Source organism: Nicotiana tomentosiformis, chromosome 7, assembly GCF_000390325.3.
Source record: "Nicotiana tomentosiformis chromosome 7, ASM39032v3, whole genome shotgun sequence".
In the NCBI taxonomy this organism is placed as follows: Eukaryota; Viridiplantae; Streptophyta; class Magnoliopsida; order Solanales; family Solanaceae; genus Nicotiana; species Nicotiana tomentosiformis.
Window position 1 is genome coordinate 11,433,989 of NC_090818.1, and position 11,603 is coordinate 11,445,591.

At 43.2% G+C, this 11,603-nt stretch overlaps 1 protein-coding gene across 1 annotated transcript; it reads right to left on the reverse strand.

Annotated features, from left to right (window-relative positions):
• Positions 1-5,992: 5,992 nt before the first annotated feature.
• Positions 5,993-7,413, reverse strand: LOC138895245 (uncharacterized). The gene is made up of 2 exons (XM_070179917.1): positions 7,071-7,413; positions 5,993-6,885 (listed from the first exon to the last, which is right to left on the reverse strand). The coding sequence occupies exons 1-2, from the start codon at positions 7,411-7,413 to the stop codon at positions 5,993-5,995; spliced, it is 1,236 nt and encodes a 411-aa protein (XP_070036018.1).
• Positions 7,414-11,603: the final 4,190 nt, after the last annotated feature.

Genomic DNA, 11,603 nt, shown 5'->3' on the forward strand with positions numbered 1-11,603 from the left:
AAATGTCATGACAAATCAAATCAAAAAGGACCATCCCCCCAAATTAAAAATAGCATTGTCCTCAATGCTAATATCAAAATAAGATCAAGGAAATGTTAAAGAGTCAAGAGAACTCCCTATGTGGTCTCTGTCTCCATCGGGTCAGGAACATGAGTGAGTCCTCAGACTGCATAGGATCATCAGCTCCCTCCGTGTCCTCTAATTGGATCTCCACATCCTCTGACTGGGGGACCACGGGGTGCCTGAGCATCTGGATCATCTCCTCAGCAATATGTGTAGTGGCAGTCGGCTCTTCAGACTGGCCAGCTGCTGCATCTGATGCCTCATGCACTAGTGTAGGTGCTGCTGGGGCTGTCTCCCCCATGAGCATGTCCAGTGGAATATCACCGGCATAAGAAATCTTCCCAACCTCTTTGCTCAACTTCTCCACTGAATCCTTAGATGCCTGAGTTTTCCGCATCTTCTTCACATGCTTCCCCAAATCCTTGATAATCCTCCCTTGTGTATCAAGAGTCTCCCAAATCTTCTTCTGGTCATCCAGAATCTTGTTCTGATTGTCCAAAATCTTCTTCAAAGACTCCTCCAATGATGGAGGTACCTGGATCTCTGATGGGGCTGAAGACTATGCTGCTACTACACTGGATAGGACAGTCAGCTTTGTGGTAGCTGCCTGCATCCAGTTGTTGAGGATGGATAGTGTCTGTGAAACCCGCAGTGCAGTTTGAGGGTAGGTGGAAGATGAAGTCACAGATAATAGCACGGTGATGGATGGCCCGGAGGAAGGAGGAGTCATGGCAGCTGCTCCGGCAGAAGTATCGGCTGTTGTGGAGGGCTCGGTAACTAACCCGGTGGCCACTACCCCTGGCTCTTTAGACTGGCCAGTGGGGGTAGTGGATTTACCCTTGAACTTAGGGTTGTCCGCTCGCTGGAGGTGGTACTATGAGAAAGGCTTTTTAGCCTTCACCTCCACATCAAAATGTCTCGGGTCTACCCCTTGGTCGTGGAAATACTCTGTAAGGAAGTTGGGATAGGGATATGATCTTTCTTATTTTTGAATTGCATTGGAGATGTTGTAGGACATCAATTTTCCTACATTAACAGGATAGCTTGCCATGATGGAAGCTACCAATACTACCCCGGAGAGTGGAAGGACATTCTCATGCTGGCACGGGTCAAGACGGCTGCACACGAATGTCGCCCACCCTTTTGCTTCAAAGTTAAGGGTGGATCTGATAATTTGAACTCCAGTTGTGAGCCATGCAGGTGTTGTCCTCGGAATAGCAAGTATCCCAGCTAGCCATGGGCGAACTGCATCACCCAAGGCTAACTTCTCCAGGTATTACACTACCTCGACCTCCTCAAACCCTGCATAACTATTCAGTGTGTTTCTATCAAACCGAATTTTCAAGTTCTGGACCTTCGTCACCTTTGTACCCTTTTTGATGTGGGCAACATTGGCATAAAATTCCTTGACGAGGTATTCATTGGCATCTTTCAACCGGAAGGTGAACCATTTCCATCCTTTTCTCTCCGTAAATTACCGTAGGACATTCGGATTGTACTGGCTTAGGTCTTTTGTTATGAATTGTTGCTCAAGAGTGAGCGACCTTTGGGGCCACCATTCCTGAAATTTGCCATATGCCTTCTCACTTACAAACCTATCAGCCCACACCTCCCGCTTCTTTGATCTAGCCAAGCCTCTCATAATTGTGTCACCCTCTCTCCTGCCATGCAGGACCTCATCATCATCATCAACATTTATTGGGGCAGCTGTTGAGGTAGCTGTTGTAGTAGGTGGGGAAGATGGTATGGATGCCTGACTACCTCCCCCTGAGCCATCAGAAGAACTATAGGAGGAGGTAGGCTCATCGACTAAATGGAATCTGCCGGGGAGTTGTTGTGATTGTGCCCCCGGTTGTGGTTGTACAGAATCCCCCTCAGACGTCTCCCAGGATGGGAGGTATTCATTTGTGTCTGAGGAGTCGGCAGGAGGTCTAACGAGGGTAGCCTTTTTGCCTACTACCCTTTGAGCTGCTAAAGGCAAGGTTTGCTTTCCTTTACCCCGGCCTCGGGAAGATTCTGCCCTCCCTTTTGAAGTGTCTCTTCCCCCACGAGAACGCACCATTTTATGCAACACACAAGTAGTGAAAGACAGTTAGAATTAGGGTTCAATCATATGTTAAAGCAGTATAGATGAAATGAAAAACAATGCTTCTCAGAACAGGGCATAGCGGACCGCACAAAAATGAGTGCGGCCGCGAACTGCCCAACGCGGACCGCGTAAAAGTGAACGCGGCCGCGAAGAGGCCAGGCTCAGACTACTGGCTCTCTGAACTTGATCAACCGTAGACTGCACAAAAATGAGTGCGGCTGCGAAAAACCAATCGCGGACCACATAAAAATGAACGCCACCGCGAAGGCAAATGATAGAGTCTCTAAAGTTCAAATGCGCGGACCGCGAAAGATTGGGTGCGGCCGCGAAATACCAATCGTGGACCGCATAAAAATGACCGCTGCAGTGAATTTTAAACAACCATTAGTGCTTTGAAGCTAGGGTATCACGGACCACGTAATTTTGGACGTGGCCACATACCCTATCGCGGACCGCAAAAGAATGACCACGGCCGCAAAATTCAACATAAATTGGCACTGATGAACACCTAAAACTAAGGTTTTCACTAATTACCCAAGAATTATAGCAATTAAACATGCAAAGTTACTAACCCTAACCCCCATTATGCATACAAACACTACCCATATGTTGTTAATTAAAAATTAAGCATTAATTTGATATTTTGGCATGATTCTAACCCTATCTAAAAAGAAAAATTAAAACAGAGAGAAAAGAAAAGAAAAAGATAAAATTAAATTATTGAAATGAACATACCGGTTGTAAAATGTGGTTGGAAATCGATAATTGATGAGAATAGGTTGAGTTTGAAACCAAGTAAGGATGCACAGTGCTTTAGGTGAGTTTGAGAGGTTAGGGTTCGTAAAGTGTGAAATGTTTTAAGAACTCCTATTTATACTCAGAACCCAGTGACCCCCACCGCCTTACCTGAATGCGGCCGCAAAATTTTGTCGCGGTCCGCACTCTTTACCTTTCTATAGATCTGCCTTAGATGCACGGGTGCGGTCTGCGAAAAACTGGCCGTGGCCGCACAATTTGTGCGGATCACGAAAAATTGAATGCGGACCGCGAACTTTGAAGGAATTTTGAAAGGCCAACTTCAGAGAGTTAGCATTTTTCCCATTTCAGCTACGCGACCGCGCGCAGAATTGTGCGGCCGCGAAGTGCTCATGCAGTCCGCGAAATTTTGAGCGTGGTCTGCAAAAGTTCACCACCACCAAAGTTCAATTTATTGCACAACCAATTCCTACGTACACTTCACAACCAGTTATTCCAAAACAATGTCTAATCTAAGAAGAAAATCATAAGAAAGAAAAACACATGGGTTGCCTCTCAAGAAGCGCCTGATTTAACGTCGCGGCACGACGCATGTTGCCATCATCATTTGAAATGGATCAATGCCACAACGTGGCTATCATCAATCTTGCCAATATAGTGATTCACTCGGTGCCCATTGACTCTAAAGATCTCACCATTCTTGTTTTTCAAATCTAGAGCACCGAAAGGAGTCACATGTACCACTTCGAAAGGACCACTCCGCTTTGACTTGAGCTTTCCCGGAAACATCAGTAACCGAGAGTTGAATAGAAAAACCAAGTTACCTTCCTTGAATTCTTTATTCCGGATATACTTATCATGTAAGTACTTCATCTTGTCCTTATACAAGGACGGGCTGGAATAAGCATGAAATCAGAACTTATCAAGTTCATTTAGTTACTCTACCCGGAGATTGGCAGCTACATCCCATTCAAGGTTCAATTTCTTCAGCGCCCACATGGCCTTGTGCTCTAATTCAACCGGAAGATGACATGCTTTACCAAATACCAACTGGTACGGAGACATACCAATTGGAGTCTTGTAAGCTATTCTATAGGCCCATAAAGCATCGTCAAGTTTCCTTGACCAATCAGTCCGGTTTGCATTAACAATCTTGGATAGAATGCCCTTGATCTCCTTGTTGGAGACTTCAACATGTCCACTTGCCTGAGGGTGATAGGGGGTTGACACCTTATGATTGACACCATACTTGGAAAGTAAAGTGTCAAAGGCTTTGTTGCAAAAATGAGAACCCTGATCACTAATGATAGCCCTTGGGGTGCCGAACCTTATGAAGATATTTTTCTTTAAGAATGCCACCACACTCCATGCCTCATTGTTGGGCAAAGCCACAGCTTCAACACATTTGGATACATAATCCACAGCAACAAGAATATAAGTGTTCCCACATGAACTTACAAATGGCCCCATAAAGTCAATGCCCCACACGTCGAAAATATCAATCTCAAGGATGGTGGTGAGAGGAATTTCATTATTCTTGGAAATTCCACCGGCTCTTTGGCACTCATCACAATGCCTAACGAGCTCGTTAGCATCTTTGTACAAGGTAGGCCAATAGAATCCATAACTTAGGACCTTTGTAGCAGTTCTCGCCCCACCATGGTGACCACCATAGGGTGAGGAATGGCAAGCTTCAAGAATACTCAATTGCTCTTTTTTCCGGAACACATCTCCGGATAACACCATCATTGCAAATTTTGAAAAGATATGGCTCGTCCCAATAATAATCCAAGCAATCCCCTTTGAGATTCTTCCTTTGGTTTGAAGAGAGATCACTCGGGACAATGCCGGTCACAAGAAAGTTAGCCACATCAGCGAACCAAGGTATCCCAGTCACACACACGGAGAGGAGTTGTTCATCCGGAAACGATACGGTATAGTTGGGTGCGGTATCTTCGCCATGGAAAAGTTCCAATTGTTCATCCGCAACGTCGCTAGCATCGCACATGAGCTCAAATGGTAAGCTCCAATTGGATGCGGTAATGATGGGAGTGGTAGTCAACCTATACTTGAGTAGCTCAAAAGATTTCATGCAATCATCATTGAATGCAAACTTGTCATCTTTTTCCAACAACTTGCACAAGGGGTTCACCACTTTTGAGAAATCCTTGATGAACCTACGGTAAAACCCTGTGTGACCAAAAAAACTCCTCAGTTCCTTGACGGAAGTCGGAGGAGGTAGTTTTGATATCACTTCAATTTTTTCTTTTTCCACTTCAATACCATTCTTGGAGATCTTATGGCCGAGGACAATGCCCTCCTCAACCATAAAGTGGCACTTCTCCCAATTAAACACTAAGTTGGTCTCCTCACATCGGGCCAACACTTTATCAAGATTATCCAAACACTCTTCAAAGGAATCCCCCACAACACTGAAATCATCCATGAACACCTCGAGGGAGTCCTCTACCATATCCGTAAATATTGCCATCATACAACGCTAAAAAGTGGCCGGTGCATTACACAAACCAAACGGCATCCTTGAGAACACAAATGTGCCATACAGACAAGTGAAGATGGTTTTCTCTTGGTCCTCGGGTGCAATGAGAATCTGGTTATATCGGGAATACCCATCCAAAAAGCAATAATAAGCACGTCCGGCAAGTCTATCCAACATTTGGTCAAGAAATGGCATGGAAAATGGTCTTTTGGGGTCACTTTGTTCAGCTACCTATAATCCATGCATACCCTCCAACCGATGAAAGTTCTTGTGGGGATCAATTCATTTCTATCATTTGTGATCACAGTCATGCCCCCCTTCTTTGGGACACATTGTACCAGCAAAGTCCATGAACCATCTGAAATGGGGTACACAACCCCTGCATCTAGCTACTTGATGATCTTTTTCTTGACTACCTCTTGCATGGCCTCGTTCAACCTCCTTTGATGTTCCACGGAGGGTTTGGCATCTTTCTCCAATATGATTTTATGCATGCAAAAGGCAGGGCTTATACCCTAAATATCTGCCAATGTCCAACCTATTGCCTTCTTCCTTCTTTAAAGCACCGCAAGGGTAGAATCTACCTACACGTTAGTTAAGCACGAAGAAAGAATAACAGGTAATGTGAAACAAGGGCCTAAGAACTCATACCTGAGGTGTGAAGGCAAGGGCTTCAACTCCAATGTGGGTGGCTCCTCGATTGAGGGCTTTGTTGGTGGATTCTTCCGGTTCCCAAGGTCCAAGGAAAGTTTTTGGGGTCCACATGCGTAGGATCCCATTCCTTGCAAAGCATTTGCACATTCTACCAAGCCTTCCTTCTCATCCTCATCATAATTCAACAACACATCTTCCAAAGGGTCTTCCACATTCATCATAGCACTTGTGTCATCAACAATCACCTCAGTCACAAGATCCACAAACGAACATAGTTTGTTGCTATTAGGTTGCCTCATTGACTTGCACACGTGGAACACAACGTTTTCATCACCCACCTGGAAGGTGAGCTCCCCAGCTTCCACATCAACTAAGGCTTTCCATGTAGCTAGGAAAGGTCTCCCCAATATGATTGGCACCTCATAGTCAACCTCACAGTCGAGTATCACAAAATCTGTGGGAAGTATGAACTTGTCTACCCAAACTAGCACATCATCAATTATCCCCAATGGTCTCTTCATTGTTCGGTCCGCCAGTTGCAACCTCATGGAAGTAGGTCTTGGTTGACCAATCCCCAATTTCTTGAACACAGAATATGGCATTAAATTAATGCTCGCTTCCAAATCACACAAAGCTTTGGCAAAATCGGCACTACCAATAGTGCATGAAATTGTAAAGGCACCGGGATCTTCTAGCTTTGGAGCCATGGAATGCACAATAGCACTCACTTGATGTGTTATTTTGATCGTCTCACAGTTCATTGACCTTTTCTTTGTTACCAAGTCCTTCATGAACTTGGCATATCCCAACATTTGCTCTAGAGCTTCAACCAAAGGCACATTTATGGATAAACTTTTTATCATATCAATGAATTTCTTGAATTGGTTCTCGTTGTTTTGATTTGCGAGCCTTTGAGGATATAGTGGAGGAGGCCTTGGCAAAGGAGCCTTGGCTTTGGGCACTATTGGATCCGGTATGTCTATCACGTGTTCACTAGAGGGTTCATACCATATTGTGTCTCCTCCACATTTTCATCAATGTTTATCCTCACTTCATCGTTCCCATTCTCATCATTTCTTGTCTCATCCTCTTCTTGCACAACCACATCATCATTCAAGATCTTTCTTGGATAGGAGGTACTAGCAACTCCACCTCTACCACTTCTTGTAGTCACTGCCATAGCATGGCTCATATTGTTTCCATCTTTCGGGCTTACTACCGTATCACTTGGTAGTGCCCCCTTAGGACGAGTATTCAAGGCTTGAGAAATTTGACCCATTTGGACTTCCAAGTTGCGGATAGAAGTGTTGTGGGACGCTATTTGGGCATCGGAGTCGGCTTTTCTTTCCATCATTTGCTCAAACATACTTTCTATCTATCCCATCTCATTGTTGGAAAAACTTTGCCCTTGTGACGGATATGGAGGCGGGTTGTTGGGTTGTTGATACATCAGAGGCTTTTGAGAGCCGGACCCCCGGTTCCCTTGATTATTGTTGTTCCAACCCCCTTGGTTTCCATTGCCTCCCCAATTACTATTATTGTTGCCACCCCAATTGCCTTGGTTATTTCCTTGATTCCCCCAATTTTGATTGTTGTTCCCCCAATTGTTCGGATTGTTGTTGTTGCCACTATTCCAATTCCCTTGGCCTTGGTTGCCCCAATTTTGATTGTTTCCCTATGATCTCCCCTATTGTTGATTTGGAGCATTGCTCCGTTGACCTTGGTAATTGTTCACATATTGAACCTCTTCACTTTGATCATCATAAGAGTCATCTTGGTTGTACCTACTACCACTTTGCTCAAATTGATCTTGATTGTGTTGAACTTGTTGACCTCTTTGTCTCCTCTTGTTAACCATTACATTCACTCCTTCCATGGCATTTACTTGCTTTGGCCCCTGAACCTACTGAAGTTGTGCCTTGGCTAACTGATTCATGGTGGTTGTCAACTCTGCTATGGCTTGTCCGTGATCATGAAGTTCCTTGTGAAGGTGGATAACATTAGGGTCACCCTGAGGAACTTTGGACCGACTTTGCCAAGCTGAAGAGGTGTCCGCCATCTCATCTAATATTCCACATGCTTCTGAATATGGCGTGTTCATGAAGATACCCCTTGCGAGTTGATTCACCACACACTGGTTAGTTGTGTTGATACCCCTATAAAAGGTTTGCTGGATCATTGCTTCAGTCATATCGTTGTTAGGGCATTCTTTGACCATTGTCCGGTACTGTTCCCAAATCTCATGTAACAGTTCATTTGGCTCTTGTTTAAAAGCAAGGATTTCATCTCTCAATGTTGCCATATGTCCCGGAGAAAAGAACTTTGCTATGAACTTCTCGGCCGACTCATCCCAAGTGGAGATGGAATGGTTGGGTAGTCTCTCAAGCCAATCTAAATCCTTCCCTCTAAGTGAGAAAGGGAAAAGCCTTAACCTCAAAGCGTCCTCAAATACATTCGTCTGCTTGCTCCCCCAGCATGTGTCTACAAAACCTTTGAGATGCTTATATGCGTTCTGATGTGGAGCTCCGGTGAATAAACCCCTTTGTTCCAATAGAGTAAGCATGACATTGGTTATTTGAAAATTGTTCGCCTGAATCCGGGGCGGGACTATTGCACTTGCGTAGCCTTCATTGGGCAACACCTGGTGCACTGCCCTTGGAGGAGGTGGGGGAGGGTTTGGAACGTTGTCATGAGGCGGGCGGCCTCTTCTTTATACTTAAGGTTCAAGATGAACCTCATCCACTTCATTTTCATCTACCTCCTCCCCCTGAGGAATATGTCCGAGGACCTCGTTAAGAGCCATTTGGTACCTAAAAGCATCTGACACACAAACATTAGAAAAATGGAAGGAAAGAAAAACAAAACACACAAATAGTTAGATATATAGCTAAGTCCGTCTAACTCCTCGACAACGGCGCCAAAAATTGATCGGGTCCAAGCCTGCACTACTATTGAGTAGCGAGGATGGTCGATGCAGTTTTACCCAACAAGGTCGGGATCGAATCCACAGGGAGTTAATTGATTTGGAATTAGGTTTATATCTAAGTCTAGATGCATGTTTTGTTCCTAATTACGCTTCCACATATTTTGGTTTTGATTCTACTTCTAATTCTATTCTATTGTATGCAATAATTAAAGCTAAGTACAATATTTTTGATGTTGGTTTTCAAGTGTTTAAAAGGACTAGGGTAGTGACTTCCGCCTAGGTGGACATCTAACTGGCAGCAAAAATCTAGGGCAAGCTTGATTAATTTGAGGTCGTAATATAGCTATCACACCCAAGTACTCACTCTATATCTCTCGATAGTTTGAGTGATTTTGCCCAATTTGGCTTTCTCAAGTCCAAATGGGTATTCATGCAAGTCATGCGATATTAGCTCAAGTCGGGTATTACTATCTCTAGGTTTAACCCTTTAATTAGGGCTATCAATTTCTTGAGTTCACCCCAATTCCTTGTTAGCCTAGTTTTCCCAAACTTAATCCTCTTTTCTCAAGAAGAGACCAAGTCATAAAGGCATGAATCAGTGTTTGCAATCACTAATTCTATAATTCTACCAAGAACTAGGCTAAATATCACTAACCCATAAACATTCAAGCCCTAAAATTCAGTACCCATTAAATACCCACACTAGGGTTGGGTTATAACCCTAGCTATGGGTCTAGCTACTCATAGCAATAGCAGAAATCAAAGATGAAAAGAAGATAAAATTCATAATACTAGATTAAAAGATGAAAATCTAATGTTATAAGGTGAATCTAACACAAAATTGCCTAAAAGGGAAGTTCCAGCCGTCTCACGTGCTCAGTAAAAATACACAACATAACCTAAAAATGACAAAAAGTTCTATTTATACTAAGCTAAAATTTCCGGACAAAAATATCCCTGCGGAGGTTACGCGACCGCGTAATTCTGACCGCGGCCGCACTCCGGCTTTAGTGGCCGTGTAATTATGATCGCGGTCCACGTTCTTCACTTCTGGATCTGGGTTTCGCGGACCGCATAATTTCTATCGTGGTCGCGTAGGAGACTTCCGCGGCCACATAATCTTGACGCGGACCGCACTTCTTATTTTTGCTTAAAATGTAAGCTCTCTCAACTTCAGCAACTACGGTCCATGTAATTCCAATTGCGGCCGCACAGGGACTTTCGCGGCCGCACCTTTTTGACGCGGTCTGCGTTCATATTTTAGCCCAAAAATCCATCTATCTGAATCTTCCTTTCGCGGACCTCGAAATAGTGCTCGCGACCACGTTGTAGCTTTCGCGGTTGCACAATATTTGTGCGGTCCGCATTTTACATCTTTTGGCCCAGTCTTATTTTTTTGGTTCAAGTTTTGACTCCTTTATGAGTTGATTATGGCTCCTTTGGCTCATTTTGAACAATCCTTGCAAGCAAGCATATTACATTAGTTTCCGGAAATACTTTCACGCATTTTTGGCCCTAAATACAAGTAAAAGAGAGCAAATAACAGGTTAAAATCCCTACTTATCAGCAATTAATCACAGAATTGAAGAAACAAATATATATTGGTGAATTATAATTAAGGTTAAGTGAACGTTAAATAACAATATTCATGGCTAAATCACAATCCTAGAACTATGGGTTTTAGCCACTTATGATAGTATCAAACAATTTCATAAGTGTTGGATAATTGAAAATACTAAGAAAAGATGTAGAAAGTTGAGATATCCTCGCTCCCGAATGTTTCTCGTCTATATTTTACTTTCAAAGTGGCCTCTCCCAAATGTCAACGAAGTAGAGAGAATTCTAGTTTATTACTCTGTATAGAATACAACCACAAACTAATTTCGTTCCACATTCGGACCACCATCCATAGAACAAGTCTTAAGAAGCAACCTAGGTACAAAATTTGGGAATTAGGGTATTTGGGAGGTGGGATGTTTATTATCATCTACCTATTAAAAGAAGAAGAAGAAGAAGAAGACGAAGAAGAAGAAGAAAACATACCTGTATGATTTAGGATGAGAGCAATAGAGGAGCTTGAGAAATTTGAGAGAGAGAAGGGAGAAGGGTCGCCGCAGAAAAGGGTTTGAGAGAGAGAGAGAGAGAGAGAGAGAGAGAGAGAGAGAGAGAGAGAGAGAGAGTTATGGGTGTTTGGGAGGGGAGTATGATAATTGAGTTTTGTTTTAATTTGAGTTGGGGATCGGTGTGGGTTATAATGTTAGTATAGATGGGTATATGGGTTGGGTTAATGGGTATGGGTATTAATCTAATAAATAGAAATAACAAAAAAAAAAAAAAATATATATATATATATATATATATATATATATATATATATATATATATATATATATATATAAAAACTTATTAAACTCGTGGTGGTGCCCAGTGCCCCACGCTAGGCCTGGTGTTGGGGGATTTTGACATTCTATAAATGGCGCCCCAAGTAGCGCGGGGCGCTGCCTGAGCACTATTTCGATATTTTTTTTTTATATATAATCATCCCGATCCCCCGAGCACTTTATATATCCAACTTACAAGTCTCACACTATTCTACTAATAATTTCTATGCCAAC

Excerpts from the sequence above, each read along its gene's own strand:
- LOC138895245 (XM_070179917.1), bottom strand. The coding sequence starts at position 7,413 with ATGGAAAGAAAAGCCGACTCCGATGCCCAAATAGCGTCCCACAACACT. Across the intron at positions 6,886-7,070 it reads TGTGGAGGAGACACAATATG|CTCTAGAGCAAATGTTGGGA; the intron begins GTATGAACCCTC and ends CTTTGGTTGAAG.